Raw genomic sequence first — 21,791 nt, 5'->3', positions numbered from 1 at the left:
CGCAGGCACCCGATGCTCTCCACTTCCTCTTCCGGGCCGCGGGAAGAGAGTCTTCCCGTGGCCCGGAAGAGGAAGTGGAGAGCATCGGGTGCCTGCGCGGGAAGACCCGCGCAGGCACGCTAGTGTCCGACGGGAAGAAGATTGCAGCGCGGCTCGGAGGAAAATGAAAATCTTCAACCGCGGCCGATGGGACTCCGCCTTCGCCTCCGCGAGGGCTGAAAATGAAGGAGGTTAGCGTTGGGAGGTGGCTGCTGCTGCCGCGAGTTCCCGGGGGGCGGGGGGGGGGAAGGGGGAGAGAGAGAGAGAGTGAATGAGCGAGATGTGTGTTTGAGATCCTGTGTGTGTGAGTGAGAGATTGCATGTATGTGAATGATTGAGAGCCTGTATATGTGAAAGAGAGTATGTCTGTGATTGAGAGCCTGCCTGTGAGAGAGAGAGCATGAATGTAAGTTTACCATTGGGAACCTGTATGTGTAAGTTTGTAATTGAAAACCTGTTTGTTTGAAAGAGTATGTGTGTATGATTGAGATCCTTTGTGTGTGAGAGAGATCATGTGTATGTATGATTAAGAGCCTGTGTGTATAAGTAAGAGAGAGATCATGTGTGTCTGTGTCTGATTGACAGCTGGTTTAGGTGATGGAGCATGTGAGTATGTGATTGAGAGCCTGTGTTTAAATGAGAGAGAGAGACCATGTGTGTCTGTGTGATTGAGAGCTGATTTAGGTGAGGGAGCATGTGAGTATGTGATTGAGAGCCTGTGTTTAAATGAGAGAGAGAGACCATGTGTGTATGTGTGTGATTGAGAGCTGATTTAGGTGAGGGAGCATGTGAGTATGTGATTGAGAGCCTGTGTGTAAATGAGAGAAAGAGAGGACATGTTTGTAAGCATGTGAATGAGAGTCTGTGTGTGAGAGAAAAAGACAGCATGTATTTATGTGATTGAAAGCCTGTGTGTGTGTAAGCGTGAAAAGATAGACATCATGTGTGTAAATGTGTAATTAAGAGCCTATATAAGTGAGAGAGAAAAAACATTTGTATATGTGAGTGACTGAGAGCATGTGTGTATAGGTGTGTCATTGAGAGCCAGTGTGAGAGAGAGCGCTGGTATGTGACTGAGAGAGGAGAAAGTTCCAAGCAAACCACCCCACCTCCTGCTAATTCAGAACAATCTCAGGACACCTGGATATCAAACGTTCCCAGGTATGCAGAGCAAAAAAATTTTTGTATCCTTATTATTTTTCATTACTGGATCTTTGTGTCTGCTATTTTGAAATATTTTGTTGGTATCTGGAAATGTTTTATATGAGTTTTTAATTATTGGATATTCCACTCATCAGCTGTTTCGAAATATGTTCTTTTTGTTAGTACAGTTTTACTGCTGATGATTTTATATTTCTTGATTTGTTTTATAAGGATGTGTGATGTTTCTTTTTTCCTTTGTTACACTGCATACAGAGACTCTGGCTTGTTGCAGTTTCCAATTCAGTTTTTGTCTGCATGCTTCTTGTTATGCGTTTTGGTCTCTTTATTCTATGTTAGGTGAGGGACAGCACGTGATTCAGGTGAGGTTTTCTGCTGGCGTGTAGTTTCTGTGTAGGACTCTATAGCAGCCTGACTTGGTCCGTTTTCCTAATAGGAGATGTATTGGTGTCTTAAGTCCTGGTGTAATATTTTCAGAGACTTATTGTACTTTAAAAGTGTGATCTTACATAAAATGCACACATTTACTTGTATTTAGTTTTAAACATATTGTATGGCTCTCATGGAATTACATTTTAAAATATGTGGCGTTTATGGCTCTCTCAGCCAAAAAGGTTCCTGACCCCTGCTTTAGCCTTTCCATTTTTCCACCCCAAAAAACAAATATACATGTCTTTCTATCTTCCATGTAAAATATTCTGTAACAGGAAATACCCATGCTACAGCCATCAGAAGAGGCAATAAAACATTTTTAATGACTAACCCTTTCCCAGAAAGGGTAAGAGAGTGCAATCCCCAAGCATTTGTTTTCTTACATAATCTTACAATTTTGGATACCATATGGATTCCAAAGACCAAACTTAGAATCTTTATCGTGTCCTGTACTTGTTGCAGTCCTTGGTCTGACCCAGTATGACATATCTTATGTTCTTCTGTAATGCATGCTACAGGACCCAGCCAGTGCCATTTTTATCTACTGGTAGGTGGGGCAGGAGTACCTGGGGTTCACTTCTGCACGATTAAGGCATTTTGGACCTGTGGATGGGGTAAGATAGGTTCAGGGGTATGTCTATTTTGAAAGTTTGGATTGTCAGAGGGCACAGGACTTTTTTCAGTGGGGAAAGGGGGTATGAGCTTGAAACTGATAGTTTCTATTGTGTCTTTGTTATTGGGAAAACAAAAAAATTTCAGTAGTAAAAAAAAAAAACAGAATGGGGGTGGGGGCAGCGCCATAATTGTTCGCACAGGGCAGTCTAATGTTTTTGCATTTCCTGTCTCTTCTCTTAGTTCTCTTAGCTTGTTGACAGTTTTTAAGTCTACTTTAGTTTGATATCCAATTCAGCAGGTCCCTCTTGTGGAAACTTCTGATAAACCATCTTGACCACGGAATATCTTTTTCTCATCAGGCCATCTTTTCTAACAAGATTGCTGCTCCTTTTGATGCCATATTATCAGTATTTTGGCTTATGGCAGAGAACAAGGCCAGCAGCTTCAAAAACTACACAAGCAGTGGTGAGAAGAGGTCTATTGCGACTATCATAAGATCTGCTACAAATGAAATAAGGATCACTATATGTCCTAGTACTGCATTTGCTCAATGATATTGCAGAGGGCCATCAAGATCCCACAGATGAGATTACAGCTTCTATGAGAAGTTAAGAAGTTCAGCTTCACAAGACTGGTGCCAAAAAAGCAGTAAGAACTGTGGAGCAGCACCAACCACTGGTGATTCAGAACTGTCAAAGAAGACATTGAATCCTTAGGTGTCCAAAACCCATTAATAGGCCCAAAGGAATAAGAGAAGTTTTATTGTCCAAGCTTGCACCAAGCTTTGGATTGATTGCTCAAGTGCAGTGTCAAGGAGAAACAGCACCAAGGGTTCATTGAAGGAGAAGGTCTGAGGTGAAAGAAAAGTTGAATGTAGTAAATTTCTCTCTCCAAGTCTTGCTGAGTACTTTTGCATGGTAACCTAGTTGTAATGCATCTGAACTAAATTTCAGCAAGTATGCTGGGAAAGAAAAAATTTTTTTTATACTGGCCACATGATGCCCAAACTTAGCTTCAATACTATATCAAAAAAGAGCCCTTAAATTAGTAAGAAAAAGTATAATCAAACAATTTCAAAATATTTCTTACTTGAGAGTAGACTTATTTAAATCATTTGTGAATCCAGTGTGACCATCATAAAGCACTAGGACAACCTTTTGAATTTTCTCTGACACAAAAAATTATTTTCTTTGTGCTTAAAATGAATTAATCATCCGTCATTTATGGATATCACTCATTAAACAGTCATTTCAACATATTCATATAAATAAATTTGTTCTCAAACAGTCTTTGTGAAAAATTTCTATAAATAAATTTGTTCAAAATAATATCCACTTATCTTCTGACTGATAGTTCATTCCATAAGGGAGTCCTTCAAAAGGCATTTGCTCAAAGCTCTTTATGTCTGAAATCATGAACGCTCATGCAAATCTTCACCACTTGACACTGCAGTGTTTCGGAGTCGAAATGTGCACCCCCTTGCGCGCCAACCCCGGATTTTATAAGATACGCGCGGCTATGCACGTATCTTATAAAATCCGGCGTACTTTTGTTTGCGCTTGGTGCGCGAACAAAAGTACGGGTGCGCGCTGTTTTTTAAAATGTATCCCACATTTTTTATGTTTAAGTATAACAAAAGACACAAATTTTCTAACCGTGATGCAGACTTGTAGCATTTTAATTATATTGCAATGTTTTTGTTGTTGTTTATGTTAAAATATGAAATAGTTTTTATGAATTTTAGATTCTGTTATAATCTATGTATCTTCTCCTTTTATTTGCCATTTGTTATTAATTATTCCCTGTACGTACCAGGATCAGTCCAGACTGCTGGGTTGTGTCTCCCTTCCAGCAGATGGAGTCGGAGAAAAAGAACTGAAAAGGCACTCCTCTTAACCTGGTGTGCCACCTGCGATCCCTCAGTATTTTCTCTGACTCTCAGCAGAATGGTTGACAGAACCTGCGGTCCTGATTTTTCAATTTCTTTAAATTTAGTTACCGTATTTTTCGCTCCATAAGACGCACTTTTTTTCCCCCCAAAAGTGGGGGGAAAATGTATGTGCGTCTTATGGAGCGAATATAAAAAAAAACAAACAAAAATCTAACACCCCCCCCCTCCCTGACTCCCCCAAGACCTGCCGACTTAATTTACCGCAACCCCCCCCTCCTGACCCCCCCCCAAGACCTGCCGACTTAATTTACCGCAACCCCCCACCCTCCTGACCCCCCCAAGACCTGCCGACTTAATTTACCGCAACCCCCCCCCAAGACCTGCCGACTTAATTTACCGCAACCACCCCCCCCGGTCGGTCCCAGTGACATAATGAGGGCAAAGGGCCGTCGGCGCCATTTTGATTACTGGCAGCCGACGGCCCACGCCCTGGAAATCGTTCCCGGATCGCTCCTGGACCCCCGCTGGACCACCAGGGACGTTTGGCAGGTCTTGGGGGGGTCAGGAGGGTGGGGGGTTGCGGTAAATTAAGTCGGCAGGTCTTGGGGGGGTCAGGAGGGTGGGGGGTTGTGGTAAATGAAGTCGGCAGGTCTTGGGGGGGGTCAGGAGGGTGGGGGGTTGCGGTAAATGAAGTCGGCAGGTCTTGGGGGGGGGGGTCAGGAGGGTGGGGGGTTGCGGTAAATGAAGTCGGCAGGTCTTGGGGGAGTCAGGAGGGTGGGGGTTGTTAATTTAAAGGGTTGGGATGGGGTTTTTTTTTGGGGGGGGAGGGGATCCCAGAGAAAGAAAAGTTTTCTGATCTGGGGAGTGGACCGAAATGGCCCTCCCCACACCCGAAAACAAAATGGGGAGGAAAAAAAAAGCTATGCACTCCCCTAATTTGCTCCATAAGACGCCCAGACGCAGAGCCGGTTTAGCACAATTTTTTTTTTTTTTAAATTTTACCCCTCTGAATCCTAGGTGCGTCTTATGGAGCGAAAAATACGGTACTTTTTTTTTTTTTTTTACACATAGTTCTAAGGCTCTGGATGATTTAGTTAACACCTTTGGCTACAGCAAGTTGGTTGTATAAAAAAAAAAAGCTCAGTGCGGGTTTATTTTCCCAGGCTTTTCACTCAGCAGGTAGAAGTAAGGCAGGGGCTGGCAGCTCTAAAAGCCTTGTTACCGGAGGGCTGTCTATCTCTGGAGGGGGATTAACCGGTGGGCTGGTCCCTCCCTTCGGCGCCCCGAGACGAGTTTCCTCGGGTGCTGCAGCGTTCCCAGAGCTCCAGAAGGCCGCGAGTCTGCAGGGTATTTTAAGTTTTTCTTTTTTCTTTCCTACCGCACTGTTTGGAAACACCCCCCCCTCCCCCGGGGATGCCACGAGGGCTATCGTGCTTAGCATGTGGGGAGGCGGGGTTGCACCTCTTGTGGGACGGGGTTTGCGCCCGCTGCCTCCCCGGGGGGGGGAGGGCTCGTCCGGGGGTGATTTTGGGCCCATTTTGCCTCGAGGCGCGGAATGGCGATCGCGTCCGGGTCTGTCACCGGCAAGCGTGGGAAAGGCGGCCATTTTGTCGGAGCCCTGCCTGGCGACTGGGGGAGAGGATTCTCTGATTTCTCCTCCCAGTCTGAGTCCCGTTCAACTGCGCGATCCGGGGCCTGCCCCCTCAGGGAGCCCGGTCCTCCCCCCTCTTCCTCCTCCTCCTTCCCCCTCTTCCTCCTTCTCCCTCCCCCTCTTCCTCCTCCTTCCCCTCACCTATCGGATCCCTTAAAGGGCCAGTCAGTTTTTTCTTCAAAATTTATTTTACTTATGCATAGGGCTTTTTTGGAGGCGGAAGCTCATCAGCAGGATGAGCAGCCCCCTCCCGCGAAGATTACGCTTTGGGACACGTCTCTGGATGCCCTTTCGGCCCCTGGGGGGGCTCCGGATCCTGCTCCCTTGGGATCTTTTCTGGATCCTCTCCTCCAAAACCTAGATGGGGGTGTTGATGAGTCCGCTCCAGTAGAGGGGGACGACCCTGGGTTTCTCGGCTCTTTCGCCGGGAGGAGTTGGATCCCTTGATCCCCTATGACCTGGAGGAACTGGAAGTGGAGGCACCAGTCCCCAGTTCAGAGCCAGTTAAGGGGAAACCAGTACTCTCTAGGCTGCATGCCCTGCCCCAAACTTTTCCTTTCCACCCAATGCTTAAGCAGTTGGTCACTCAGGAGTGGGAATCTCCGGATGCGACCCTGCGGGTGGGACAGGCGATGGACAAACTCTACCCTTTACCCGAGGAAGCCTTGGATATCCTCAGGATTCCCAAGGTGGACGCGTTGGTTACTGTGGTCACCAAGCGGACCACCATTCCTGTTACGGGAGTGACGGCTCTTAAGGACTTACAGGATAGGTGGCTAGAAGTCCTCCTCAAGCGCATTTTTGAGGTGTCAGTTCTCTGTGTTAGAGCGGCGGTCTGCAGTAGCCTCATGCAGCGAGTGACCCTCGGGTGGGTCCAGCAAATGCTCACATCACAGGTATTGCCGCCAGAGGAAGCAGATCAGGTGAATAGGATGGAGTCCATGGTAGCTTACACAGTGGATGCATTATATGATCTGTTGCGGGCATCTTCGCGCGACATGGCCACTGCAGTTTCGGCTAGACGGCTTCTCTGGCTCTGGAACTGGTCCGCGGATGTTTCTTCCAAAACTCAGTTGGGCAATCTTCCTTTTAAGGGAAAATTGTTGTTTGGGGAGGAACTTGATGCCCTTATTAAGTCTCTTGGGGAGAATGTCTATAAATTGCCAGAAGACAAGCCTAAGTCTTCCAGGCCCTTTAGGGCAGCGCGTTACTGTTTGAGGACAGCGCAGATTTCGGCAGTTGCAGCTGTCCGCTTTTCCCGCCAGACAACAGACTCAGAGGGCTCAGTCTTAGCCTACTTCTTTTCGTGGTCGGAGGCCATTTCGGGAGGGAGGCTCTCAAGGGGCCACCAGAGGTAAGCAGTCCCAATGAAGGTGTTCCGACTCTCTCCCCGGTTCCAGTGGTGGGAGGTAGTCTCTCCCTGTTTCTCGAGGAGTGGGTCAGGATCACGTCGGACCAGTGGGTCCTCAATATCATCGCCCACGGTTACGAGTTGGATTTTGCCCGCCTGTTAAGGGATCTTTTTCTGATTTCTTCCGCCGGCTTTCTGGCCAAGCAAGAGGTAGTCAGGCAAACCCTGAGTCACTTGAAATCCCTGGGGGCTATTGTTCGGTCCCTCCAGAGGAGCGCAGGGCCGGCAGGTACTCCATCTATTTCGTAGTCCCGAAGAAGGAGGGGTCCTTCTGGCCAATATTGGATCTCAAGGCAGTCAACCGAGCACTTCGGGTTCCCCGATTTCGCATGGAGACTCTATGGTCTGTCATTGCGGCCGTCCAGTCAGGAGAATATTTGGCCTCTTTGGACCTGACCGAGGCGTATCTTCACATTGGGATACGCGAGCGCCATCAGCGGTTTCTCCGGTTCATGGTCCTGGGGGAGCATTATCAGTTCCAAGTCTTCCGTTAGCTTAGTGACAGCGCCTCGGGTCTTCACCAAGATAATGGTAGTCGTAGCAGTGGCCCTCCGGCGGGAGGGGATCTTGGTTCACCCATACCTGGACGATTGGCTCATCCGGGCCAAATCGGAGAGCCTCTGTCGGGAAGCAGTGAGCAAGGTTCTGCTCCAGCTCCAGTCCCTTGGTTAGGTGGTCAACTTTGCCAAGAGCCAGTTGGTACCATCTCAGGTTCTCAACTTCCTGGGAGCACGCTTCGATACCTCGGTAGGCAAGGTCATCCTCACTCGGGAGAGGAGGCTCAAGTTAGTGGCGCAGATCCATCAGCTCATGTCCTTACCCCTGCCCATAGTATGGGATTATTTGCAGGTACTTGGTTCCATGGTGTTTACTCTGGAGATGGTTCCCTGGGCGTGGGCGCATATGAGACCATTACAACGCGCATTGCTTTCTCGGTGGGATCCGAAATCGGAGGAGTTTCACCTGCCTTTGCCACTGATGGAACCAGCCAGGTCCAGTCTCGATTGGTGGTTGATTCTGGCCCCCTTGTTACAGGGGATGGACCTGGAGGAGCCGCAGTGGGTAATAGTCATGACGGATGCCAGCCTCACTGGTTGGGGCAGATTGCTAGTCACAATCCGCTCAGAGTCGTTGGACAAGTTATCAGACGACGTGGTCAATCAATCGATTGGAAACCAGGGCGGTACACCTGGCATTACATGTTTTTCTCCCTCTGGTAGCCCAGTGTGCGGTGCGAGTCTTGTCAGACAACGCGACGACAGTAGCCTACATCAACCGCCAAGGGGGGGAACCAGGAGCCGGTCGGTGGCCTGGGAGGCCGAAAGTCTCATTACATGGACAGAGCGACATCTAGACCGGTTGGCGGCCTCGCACATAGCCGGGGTGGACAATGTGCAGGCAGACTTTCTCAGCTTCCAGCATCTAGATCCCGGCGAGTGCGAATTGTCCGCAGCTTTCTGGCTGATCACTCATCGTTGGGGGGGGGGGGGTGTTCCACATCTCGACCTGATGGCAACTCTGACAAATGCAAAGGCACCCCGGTTTTTCAGTCGTCGGAGAGACCACAGGTCAGACGGAGTGGATGCTCTTGTTCTTCCGTGGCTTTGCGGCATACTACTGTATGTGTTTCCACCTTGGCCAGTAGTGGGTAAGATCGTGCATCAGATAGAGAACCACATGGGGTCTGTCATTCTGGTAGCCCCAGAGTGGCCCCGAAGGCCGTGGTTTGCGGATCAGATCTCGTTGGCGATCGATGGTCCGGTGCGTCTCACCCACCTTCCGAATCTTCTTCGACAAGGTCCAGTATTTTTAGATCGAGCGGATCGCTTTTGTCCAGCAGCCTGGCTTATGAGAGGAGGCAATTGAGGAAGAGGGGATATTCGGATTCGGTTATTTCTACCCTCTTGTAAGCACGGAAATCATCCATGTCGTTGGCCTATATTCATGTTTGGAGAGTTTTCGACTCTTGGTGCCAAGGTTTGAACATCCCCCCGCGTCTGGCTTCAGTGGCACACATCCTATCCTTCCTGCAGGAGGGACTGAAGAAAAGTTTAGCTTGCAGTTCTCTCCGGGTGCAGGTCGCGGCACTGGGTTGCCTGCGGGGCAAGATTGATGGCTTTTCGCTGGCAGCTCATCCAGATGTGTCCCATTTTTTGAAGGGGGCCAAGCATTTGCGCCCGCCGGTATGACAAATTTGTCCTATCTGGAGCTTGAATTTAGTTCTTAAGGGCTTATGTGGTCTTCCTTTTGAGCCCCTCCGGTGGGCTACACTGAAGGATTTGACACTCAAGACTGTTTGGGTTTTTTTTGTTGCCATTACCTCTGCATGGCAAATTTCAGAGCTTCAAGCTTTGACGTGTTGGGATCCGTATCTTCGGATTACGGAGTTTCGCTGCGGACCGTTCCCTCCTTCTTGCCCAAGATGGTATTGGCTTTTCATGTCAGACGGTAGAGTTACCGGCCTTCCCGAATTTGGATCCAACTTCTGCGATGGATAAGGATCTGCATAAGTTAGATGTGCGCCAGGTTCTCCTTCGCTATCTAGAGGTGACCAATGCTTTTCGATTATCTGATCATTTGTTTGTCTTATTGACTGGTCCTAGACGGGGACACAAGGCATCCAAAGCTACAGTTGCTAGGTGGTTGAAGGAGGCCATTTCCTCCACTTATCTTTGCACTGGGCGGGCCATACCAGAAGGCTTGAAAGCACACTCTACCAGGTCTCAAGCGGCCTCTTGGGCGGAGAGCCAGTTGGTCTCTCCACAGGAGATTTGTAGAGCAGCCACTTGGAAATCCTTGCATACTTTTGCGAAACATTATCGTGTGGATGTCCGGGATCCAGAGGTAGACTGTTTTGGCAGCAGTGTTTTTCGTGCGGGACTCTCCAGATCCCACCCCAATTAGGGCAGCTCTGGTACATCCCAGCGGTCTGGACTGATCCTGTTACGTACAGGGAAAGGAAAATTGTTTTTTACCTGCTAATTTTCGTTCCTGTAGTACCAAAGATCAGTCCAGATGCCCGCCCTTGGGTTTTTTTGGAGAGTCCGTTTTTTCTTTGTTTTCTTCCTTCTTACCTCGGCAGAGTTCTTTACAGGCATGGGAAGGAATCTTCTTGATTGATATGTTATGCGGAGGTACGGTTTGTTTCTTTTTCCGTGCATATTGTTGTAGCCACTGGTTGTGTTTGGGGATTTGTTCTCCTTTATTGGTTATTCTGCTTTGATATCGTATATACTGAGGGATCGCAGGTGGCACACCAGGTTAAGAGGGATGCCTTTTCAGTTCTTTTTCTCTGACTCCCTCTGCTGGAAGGGAGACACAACCCAACGGTCTGGACTGATCCTTGGTACTACAGGAACGAAAATTAGCAGGTAAGAACCAATTTTCCTTTATTTATTGTTCTAAAGTTTTTAATCTATTTATGGTCATTTTTACTTATCAATAAAAGGAGGAAGGACATAAAACATTTCATAATGTCCATACAGTTCAATGTTTTATTATGTTTAAGCAAGCAAAATGTTGAATATATTTGCATCAAGCCATAATTTTCATCTCAAGAAATCAATGGTCCCCCGACACGGACTGTGTTTCGTGAAGACTGTTGGGAGGGAGCCTAACAAAGCAATGAAAGTCAAAATCAAGAACAGTCTCATAAGTGGACATATATATCTGAAATACAGGCAAATAACATGTAAAATCTATACTTCAGCTTACCTAAAGGTTGTGAGAAACTCGAATGAGAATGAGTTACAATGAAATAGCATTTTATCTGAAACGAGACAATGTCTCCTTAGAACATATAATGTTAATACCCTGAAAAACATAGAATTAATTATTAAACATGTATAGAATATGACCTTGCAAAAAGAAAAAGATTGTAAGGCTTACCTCCAAAGCACAGTTCACCCAGGATTGCTAACAATCTCATAGAAACCTAAAAAGCTGGGGGGGGGGGGGGGGGGGGGGGGTGATATCAGTCAAACCAGTCTTGAACTATATTGGACATTATTAAACTTTTTATGTCTTTCCTCCTTATTGGTTATTCATCTTTGATGGTTGGAATTTCGGCTATTATTGTTTGCCATTTTTAATTACCCCCTTTTTTTGTATTCTGTACCACTATTTTTTGTTGCTTTACTGATTGTGGTTCAATCACCTCTTCGTTTGACATCTTCTATTTTATACAGCACCCATTTATACAGCATAAAGGGAAAAAATGTGTGCATGATTTCTTTCAAACAATATAGCAAGATCATGAATTTAGAATACTAATTAGCAGGATTTTCTCCTGTGGTTTCAGGTGGCTCGGCGCTGGGGAATTCAAAAGAACCGACCAGCAATGAACTATGATAAACTCAGTCGATCTCTGCGGTACTATTATGAAAAAGGCATCATGCAGAAGGTAAAATAATTTTTGATCCAAAATCTTTCATAGAAACATAAATACTAAATGATTGCAAATGACAACCAATTGATCCATCCAGGTCTGCCTTGTTTTCCTTTCTGGTTTTCTACCATTTTGAATAGGTCAGTATTTAAATTCCTATAAATGAAAACATCAGCTCCCCATTCTTCCTATGTCTTTTACTCAACCTTTCAGCCCTGTTCTTACTAATCCCTTCTGAATGTCCCAAGCATGCTAGTTGATGTTAGGTCTGCAACGATGGTTCTCCCAAGACAAGCAGGATGTTAGTCCTCACATATGGATGACTTCATCAGATGGAGCCCTGTCACGAACACTTTCGTCAAAGTTTCTAGAACTTTGACTGCACACTGAGCATGGCACTAACCCTGCAGCCACCAGGGGTCCCCCTTCAGTCTTTTTTTTTTTTTTTTTTTTCTGTGCAGCAGTTGCCTCGCGGTTTAGGACCTCTGTGAGAAATTTCTCACAGCTTTAGTCATGGAACTATTTGAAGTTTATCTTCTTAGAAAATCCTTCATCGGGGTCCCCCAACATGCTCTGTTCCTTCCGATGCTCAGTAAGTGTTTTTCCGGTACTTGTGGTCGGTTCCCGGCGGCTTACCGCTTCAGTACCCGATGGTCACCGACCGCGCACCCGCCAAATTTTAACATGGCTACCGGGTTTAGAAAATGCCCCGAGTGTCCAAGGACCATGTCCATAATGGACTTATGAAGTCTGTGTTTTGTGCTTAGGCCCCTCACACAACATTTGATGCCCTAGTTGTGCACAAATGACCCCAAAGGCCGTCGTGCTTGCCTGGACAAAATGGAGCAGTTGTTTGCTTCAAAACATTACTGCTCCATCGACGCCAGTTCAAGCGCCACCAACCGTGGAGGGTCGGTCTATCTATGAGACGATTCGCCAGGAGCAGTGTGGACAGAGTGACCTTCCTTCACAGACTCCATCGAGGACATCAGCATCATGGTCCTCTGTGCCGGGGAAAGACCGGACCGAGCACTGAGGGGAAACATCGACACCGGCACAGACGGGTGTCCCCGACCAGTGCCGGCACCGATACCGCAGTGGCATCGACTTCTATTGAGCCACCTGTGAAGAGGGCCCAGGGAGAGGAGCCCCCATACTCCTCTGGACCCAGGACCCCTAGGCATTCCCCATCGATGCCGGGCACCGAGCCTCCACGAGCCCCCGTGGAGGCTCCGGTGATGCCTAGCCTAACTCTGTTACTTTATGCTCTATTCTTCGAATATACAAACCTGCTAGGCACTTAAGATCACTGGACAAAAACCTTCTAGATATCCCATCACCTCGACAGGCCCGTCTTGACATCACCAGAAAAAGAGCATTCTCAGTCATTGGTCCAATCCTATGGATCGCACTACCAGACTCTCTAAGATCCATATCCAATTCTAAACATTTCAAAAAATCCTTAAAAACACATCTGTTTCAATCTGCATTCCATATATCACTTACTAAATAACATAATCTCTTTTTTCCATGCTTGCAAATAAAATGGCACGACATTATTATATATTGATTTGTTTTATATTAACTAATTATTATTTTTTAGATAGTTTTTTATTTTTTATTGATCATTTTTTGTAATTTTATGCTTTTATAATTCTGTTTTTTAATTTTTTTGTTTACGCTTATTTTATTTAGTTATGTAAACCGTTTTGATTAAACATTGTTTGTAAAGGCGGTATACAAATACTTTTAAATAAATAAATAGCCTGCCTCCTACCCTGATCACCATGCCACCCATGCTGGCTTCCCGGGAGGAATTCAACCGCATAGTCCAAGAGGCAGTGCTGAAGGCCTTACGAGGCTTCCAGTCGCCACCGGCCCCGGAACCGGCTTCCTCGATGGCACCGCTCCTCGAGCACCTCGATACTCTTATCAGTGCCTTATCGACTCCTCTGCCACCAGACACGCTGGCATTAAGTCATCTATCGAGTCCTCCACAGGTCCCGATTCCAGGACCGGGTTCCTCGGAGGAGGAAGGATCAATTCCCGGCTACATCCCTCCATGGGAGCTGTCGATGCCGGAGCCCATACCAGGGCCATCGGGGCTATCGGTACCCAAGCGCACTTCATCTGCCCCGATGCCGGCGCCGCATCCATTAGTGCCTTCCCGTCCTCTCGGCTTTGGCATGCTTCCTCCATCGGAAGCTCCACCGGGAGAAGGAGAAAGTCCTTATAATCCATGGGATGATGCATCCTCAGATGATTAATCATGGTCATCCAAGGACTTGCTCTTAGAGACTTCACCGCCGGAGGAAAGGCAAAAATCTTCTCCAGAAGATCTCTCTTTTGCCAGTTTTGTCAAAAAGATGTCTGAGACTATACCTTTTACACTGGTTCACGGAGGAAGATGCTCGCCATAAAATGTTGGAGGTCTTACAATTTGTAGATGCTCCAAAAGAAATAATGGCAATACCGGTACATGAAGTTCTTTTGGACCTCATGCACTACCTGTGGGAACATCTAAGTCGGATGCTACCTACCTGGTTCAACAAGCCCCAGGTTTTCAAAAGAGTCAGCTGCCCCATCACTCTGTAGTAGTGGAATCAGCTCAGAAAAAGGCTAAACGATCGCATCCACATTCCTCTGCTCCTCCCAGTAAGGAACAGAAAGCATTGGATGCGTTGGGACGAAGAATTTTCCAAGGGTCCATGTTGATATCGCGAATTGCAGCATATCAGCTATACATGACCCAATATAATAGAAATCTCTGGAAACAAATCCAGGAGATTGCGGAGACATTACCACAGCAACAACAAGAAGCCTTATCCTCCATCCTACAAAAAGGAATGGAAGCAGGTAAACATGAAGTCAGAGCTGCCTACGATTCTTTTGAAACAACATCCAGAGTCTCGGCAGCGGGCATCAATGCTAGACGCTGGGCCTGGCTTAAGGCCTCAGACCTACGCCCGGAAGTGCAGGACAAACAGGCAGATCTACCCTGTACCAGAGACAACCTGTTCGGGGATAAGATCCAGGATGCAGTGGCCCAGTTAAAGGACCATCATGAGGCCCTGCACCAGTTGTCAACTGTCTCCCCAGATGTTCCTTCCGTAGCCTGCAGGGCCACGCATAGAGAACCCAAGAAACAATTCTACAGCCACGCAGATATTACCCTCCTGCGTCCCGTGCACGGCCAGCTCAGGCACCTCAGAGGAGACATGCGGCCAAACTAAAACATCTAGGCCACAGCCAGCTCCACAAATTGGACCCGCGTCTGGATTTTGACTCTCTTCATGAGAGCAGCAGTCATATTCCAGTGGGGGGGCCACCAGTGCCACTTTGCAACAAATTGGCATCCAATCAACATGGACCAGTGGTAATGTCCATCGTAACCCATGGTTACCATTTAAATTTTTCAAAAATACCTCCGACCTTCCCACCCATTCCATCCTGGAGCTGGGATGACCACACAAGGAAACTCGAGTCAGAGTTCTCAACCCTTCTGTCGGTCAGAGCCGTGGAACCTGTTCCACCAAATCAGCAGGGAAAAGGGTTCTACTCCATGTATTTCCTAATTCCAAAAAAGACCGGCAGCCTCCAGCCTATTCTGGACCTCCGTACCTTGAATACATTCATTAGAACATAACATAAGAACATGCCATATTGGGTCAGACCAAGGGTCCATCAAGCCCAGCATCCTGCTTCCAAAGGTGGCCAATCCAGGCCTTAAGAACCTGGCAAGTACCCAAAAACTAAGTCTATTCCATGTTACTGTTGCTAGTAATGGCAGTGGCTATTTTCTAAGTCAACGTAATTAATAGCAGGTAATGGACTTCTCCTCCAAGAACTTATCCAATCCTTTTTTAAACCCAGCTACACTAACTACACTAATCACATCCTCTGGCAACAATTTCTAGAGTTTAATTGTGTGTTGAGTGAAAAAGAACTTTCTCTGATTAGTTTTAAATGTGCCAAATGCTAACTTCAAGGAGTGCCCCCTAGTTTTTCTATTATCCGAAAAGAGTAAATAACAGATTCACATTTACCCATTCTAGACCTCTCATGATTTTAAACACCTTTCATATCCCCCCTCAGCTGTCTTCTCCAAGCTGAAAAGTCCTAACCTCTTTAGTCTTTCCTCATAGGGGAGCTGTTCCATTCCCTTTATCATTTTGGTTGCCCTTCTCTGTACCTTCTCCATCGCAATTATATCTTTTTTGAGATGCAGCGACCAAAATTGTACACAGTATTCAAGGTGAGGTCTCACCATGAAGCAATTACAGAGGCATTATTACATTTTCCTTTTTATTCACCATTCCCTTTCTAATAATTCCCAACATTCTGTTTGCTTTTTTAACTGCCGCAACACACTGAACCGATGATTTCAATGTGTTATCCACTATGACGCCTAGATCTTTTTCTTGGGTGGTAGCTGCTAATATGGAACCTAACTTTGTGTAACTATAGCATGGGTTATTTTTCCCCTATATGCATCACCTTGCACTTATCCACATTAAATTTCATCTGCCATTTCGATGCCCAATTTTAGAGTCTCACAAGGTCTTCCTGCAATTTATCATAATCTGCTTGTGATTTAACTACGCTGAACAATTTTGTATCATCTGCAGATTTGATTACCTCACTCGTCGTATTTCTTTCCAGATCATTTATAAATATATTGAAAAGTATGGGTCCCAATACAGATCCCTGAGGCACTCCACTGCCCACTTCCTTCCACTGAGAAAATTGTCCATTTAATCCTACTCCCTGTTTCCTGTCTTTTAGCCAGTTTGTAATCCACAAAAGGACATCGCCATCTATCCTATTCCTTCGCAAGGAACGGTTCAGGATGGCATCCCTGGGCACCATGCTTCCTCTACTTCAACAAGGGGATTTGCTCTGCTCTCTGGACCTGCAAGTCGCATACGCCCATACTGCGATCTCCCCTCCTAATCGCAAATATCTGAGATTTGTGGTGGGCCGCAGTCACTATCCATACAAAGTACTACCATTCGGCCTAGCCTCAGCGTCTTGAGTCTTTACAAAGTGCCTGGCAGTCGTGGCTGCGCAGTTACACAGCAGAGGCGTATACGTTTTTCCATACCTGGACGACTGGCTCATAAAAAGTCAGTCAAAACAAGGAGCCCTTGACTCTCTCGGTCTCACCATAAGGCTTCTAAACTCATTGGGATTTCTAATAAATTACCCCAAATCCCAATTGACACGTCTCATCTTCTCTCCTTTATAAGAGCAGACCTAGACACGACACTGTCCAGAGCATTCTTACCCAACGACCGTGCGATTACGCTGTCCAACCTTGCCAGCTTTATCCACTGTCAAAAAGCCTCAGCTGGCCAGCTACTCAGGTTACTCGGCCACATGGCATGCCAGTCCATGTCATGCCTGGCCATGAGAGTGACCCAATGGACTCTGAAATCCCAGTGGTGACAAGCTACTCAACTGCTGTCGTCCCTGGTACACATAACCAGCCAGCTTTGTCTGTCCCTTGCCTGGTGGACACACAAAGCCAACTTACAAGTGGGTCTTCCTTTCCAGCAACCGGCTTCTCAGGTGACCTTAACTATGGATGCCTCCAACCTAGGTTTGGGAGCACACGTCCAATTCCTTCAAACTCAAGGGACTTGGACAACATCCGAAGCGACCCATCAAATCAATTTTCTGGAGCTTCGATCGATGCGGTATGTCCTTTATGCATTTCAGGATTGCCTCTCCAACAAAATTGTCCTGATTCAAACAGACAACCAATTTTCAATATGGTACCTGAATAAACAGGGGGGCACGGGCTCTTATCTGCTTTGCCAGGAGGCAGCGCAGATTTGTGCCTGGGCCCTGTCGCATTCCATTCTTCTGCGAGCCACTTATCTAGCGGGCACACAGAATGCACTGGCGGACCACCTCAGGCGATGTTTCCAGCCCCATGAATGGTCTCTGGATCCCTCTGTTGCGAGCAGAATCTTCCACCGGTGGGGTCATCCAACCATCGACCTCTTTGCATCCAGTCAGAACCACAAAGTGGAAAGCTTCTGCTCCCTGCACAGGGACCAGCATGCACCAGCCAGAGATGCCTTAGCCCATCCCTGGAACAAAGGCCTGCTTTATGCATATCCTTCGATTCTACTCATAAGCAAGATTCTCGTGAAGCTACAACAGGACCAGGGCTTAATGATTCTCACAGCCCCGTATTGGCCACGCTAAATTTGGTTTCCCATACTTCGCGACCTTTCTGTCCGGGACCCCATTCGCCTAGGCACATCTCCCAACCTCATAACACAGAATCACAGCAAGTTATGCCACCCGAACTCTAGGCCCTCTCTCTGATGGCCTGGATGTTGAAAGGCTGATACTACAACCACTCAACCTTTCAAGTGACATATCTCAAGTCCTAGTAGCTTCACGGAAGCCTTCCACGTGGAAATCCTACCGCTCTAAATGGAACATCTGCTCGTAGAATGAGTGAGTTACAGGCACTTGTGACCTACTCACCCTACACAAGGTTCCTTCATGACCAGGCGGTTCTCTGCACTCGCCCTAAATTCTTTCCTAAGGTGCTAACTGATTTCCATTTAAATCATTCCATAGTCTTGCCCACTTTCTTTCCAAGACCTCACGCTAGCTCTTCACACCTTGGACTGTAAACGTGCTCTTGCATTTTACTTAGACGGCAATACAGCTCAAAGGAAGTCCACCCAGCTCTTTGTATCTTTTGATAAGAACAAACTTGGGAATGAGGTGGGCAAGCAAACACTGTCAAACTGGTTGGCAGACTGCATTGCATTCTGTTACTAGCAAGCAGGCCTTCCACTGCAGGGATGAGTTGAAGGCACACTCAGAGCAATGACAACATTAGTAGCACACTACCGTTCAGTACTGATTGCTGACATCTGCAGGGCTGCGACATGGAGCTCTCTCCACACCTTCGCAGCTCACTACTGCCTGGACAAGGCTGGATGACAGGATTCCGTCTTTTGCCAGTCTATCCTAAGAAATTTGTTTCCAGTGTGGGAACCCAACTCGTCCTACCTCGACCCGCTGTGAATTTCAGGCTTCCTCATCCTTGCCAATAGCACCCCAGTTGTTGTGCCTGTTGCACATATTCGGTGCTGCTTGGCCTCATACATATGACTCAGCCTGTAGCTTGCTATTCACCCATATGTGAGGACTACCATCCTGCTTGTCCTGGGAACATAAGAACATGCCATACTGGGTCAGACCAAGGGTCCATCAAGCTCAGCATCCTGTTTCAAACAGTGGCCAATCCAGGCCATAAGAACCTGGCAAGTACCCAAAAACTAAGTCTATTCCATGTTACCGTTGCTAGTAATAGCAGTGGCTATTTTCTAAGTCAACTTAATTAATAGCAGGTAATGGACTTCTCCTCCAAGAACTTATCCAATCCTTTTTTAAACCCAGCTATACTAACTGCACTAACCACATCCTCTGGCAACAAATTCCAGAGTTTAATTGTGTGTTGAGTGAAAAAGAACTTTCTCCGATTAGTTTTAAATGTGCCGCATGCTAACTTCATGGAGTGCCCCCTAGTCTTTCTATTATCCGAAGGCGTAAATAACAGATTCACATCTACCCATTCTAGATGTGAATCGGTTGCTTACCTGTAACAGGTGTTCTCCCAGGACAGCAGGATGTTAGTCCTCACGAAACCCGTCCGCCACCCCATGGAGTTGGGTTTACTTAAGTTCTATTATTTAATTTTTCGCTCGTACTTTTGCTACAAACGAGACTGAAGGGGGACCACCCTGGTGGCTGCAGGTTTAGTGCCATGCTGGGCATGCTCAGTGTGCCAGTCAAAGTTCTAGAAACTTTGACAAAAGTGTTCTGTGACATCCTGCTGTCCTGGGAGAACACCTGTTACAAGTAAACAACTCTGCTTTACTCTGCCATCTAGCAAAGCCTAATATAGCCATACTGCTGCTGATAGACTTGTAACCAATGGGATAAATTTTCAAAACATTTACATGTGTGAAATTTGTATATACGTGTGTAAGCTTATACTTGCATACATGACTTTTTATAAACAAAATTACGTACATATTTTCAGTCTCATGCACATTTTTACATGTGCAAAATGGGCATTCTAGGGAAAGGCCAAGAGATTCACGCACAAGTTGCTATTTTTTAAAAGATTTACATGTGTACATATGGTAAGTTATTTGCATTATTTTACACCTGTTAATTATCTTGTGCAATTGATATGAGACATCTGTCTACTATTGGTTGGGTGGGAGATCTGGGTGAACTAGCAAGAGTTCAGTATGAAGAACTTGGAGGGTCTTGATGGCCTGGAGGAGGACTGATTGAACTGGTGGAGGTTTCAGAAAACTGATTTAAATTCCGTGTCATATTTGAAAATATACCAACATAAATATGTAAATTGGGGTTTTATGTGAGTGAGTCGTATTTGTTTTGCACATGAAATATATACGTGTGTTTGTAAAATACGTAGGAAAAGCATGGCGCTTTCACTTTGATGCAGTATATGCTTCCAATGCATTATAGATATTCGCACATAACTACACATACTCACGTATGTTGGGGACGGAAGGGGGGTTGAACATATGCATATTTTATAACCTGCGTGTATCTGATACGTGCAGGTTATAAAATATTGTAGACTGTTTCATGTCCATATACAAACACATGTGGCTACACAGAGTTGTTTGAAAGTTAAACTCATTGCTGTTCCAAGCCAATATGCCCAGCCATTTTTGGTATCTTCATGCAGTTGTCCACCACTTTCTGCCCATTAGCTTTTATTTTCTTCTCATTAGCCCTCTAAGTTTCATGTAACTGAACAAAACACTCCTGCCTTCTCCTTCATTTCATCTTCCTGTTTGCCACCCACCTGCCCTTACCACTGTGCTTTGACTGTCCCAAACATGCTTAAATTCCATTTGTTTGTTACCACTACCTCTGCTGTAACATCTAGCACCCTCTCAAAGTATTTTATATTTTCTCTCTCCCAGTAACTTCCTGTCATGAAGTCCTTGAATTAATTTTTATATGAAAAATGTTACCTTTACATACTTTCTTGAAGCCTGCCAAATACTTGAATGTGTCTATCATGCTGCTTCTTTCTTCCAGCAATACTTTTTTAGTTTCTTAAACTTTCTTTGTAGAATTTATGATGCAGGCCTTGAATCATTTTAGTAGCCTGCTTCCTTCCTCTCAAAGTGCTTGAAGGTATGTTCTCCAGAACTGGAGTGTATTCGAGTTCAGATCTCACAGGCAACCTATACAGAGGCGATATTGCCTCTTTTTTTTTTCCTGCTGATAGTACCTCTACTTATTCAATAAAGCATAATATTTTCTTTGCCAGTTGTTTTTTTTTTTTTACATTGACTATTTATTTATTTATTTAAAATTTTTATATACCGGCATTCATGTTGCAAACACATCATGCCGGTTTACATATAACAGGGGTGTACAGTGAACAATTCAATAACCTATTTGTGTAGAAGGAAGCAGTTACAAATAACAAGGTAATAGAACTGGGAGGAGAGAAGAAAAGGGAGAGAATAACATTAGGTATAGGTATTTACATTAGTAATAACATTTTTACATGTGGAAGTGACTAGCTACCTTGAGGTCATCTGGGTTCTCAGTCTATGGCTGAATTAGTCATAACTTGTCCGTGATGTCATTTCAAGTCTCATCTCTCACAACTGTAAAATTTTACAGAGTATGTGCAGTGGTTCCCATAAACGTTGCCTCATGATCCCCTCAGTCTTTTTGTCTTTGCTGCCACATTGATGTGCACCTTTTTCTGTCAATTTCACTCTGTACTTTTGTATTAGAAATTTTCTCTATCCAATTTTCTAACTTGTTGCAGTCTGAGTTTTTTCTCCACTGCCTTGGCAGCCCCTCAGCAATACTTTTAAGTGCTATTCAGAACAGTAGTGGGGTGGGAAAGGAAAAAAAGAAGTTGAAGGAAAACCAATTGTCCAAGAAGCTAGTCATCAGCAACTCCAGGTTCTGCATCTATCCATCGCTGATGCCCATGAGGTGTACTATAAGTGCCTGGGCCTGGATCATGATATGGTAAATTTGCTACAGTGGTGGGGCATATCTCTCATAATTCAGCAGTCTGTCCTGGAAGATACAGAACCTCAGAAAGGTGCTGAAAGGTAAACATGATACAAGTCTGGTTTTTGGAGTTGCTTCTCCT

General features: G+C 45.9%; 1 protein-coding gene across 1 annotated transcript in view; it reads left to right on the top strand.

The window, feature by feature from the left end:
• ETV5 (ETS variant 5) overlaps positions 1-21,791 on the top strand; it is a 168,066-nt gene that overhangs the window by 131,821 nt on the left and 14,454 nt on the right. Inside the window, exon 11 of the mRNA XM_029606457.1 lies at positions 11,501-11,602. Within this exon, the coding sequence (XP_029462317.1) occupies positions 11,501-11,602 (102 nt within the window). The remainder of the gene's footprint in view (positions 1-11,500; positions 11,603-21,791) is intronic.

This window comes from Rhinatrema bivittatum, chromosome 6, assembly GCF_901001135.1.
Source record: "Rhinatrema bivittatum chromosome 6, aRhiBiv1.1, whole genome shotgun sequence".
In the NCBI taxonomy this organism is placed as follows: domain Eukaryota; kingdom Metazoa; phylum Chordata; class Amphibia; order Gymnophiona; family Rhinatrematidae; genus Rhinatrema; species Rhinatrema bivittatum.
The sequence above is the reverse complement of the archived record's forward strand: the minus strand, read 5'-3'. Positions and strand labels throughout refer to the sequence as shown.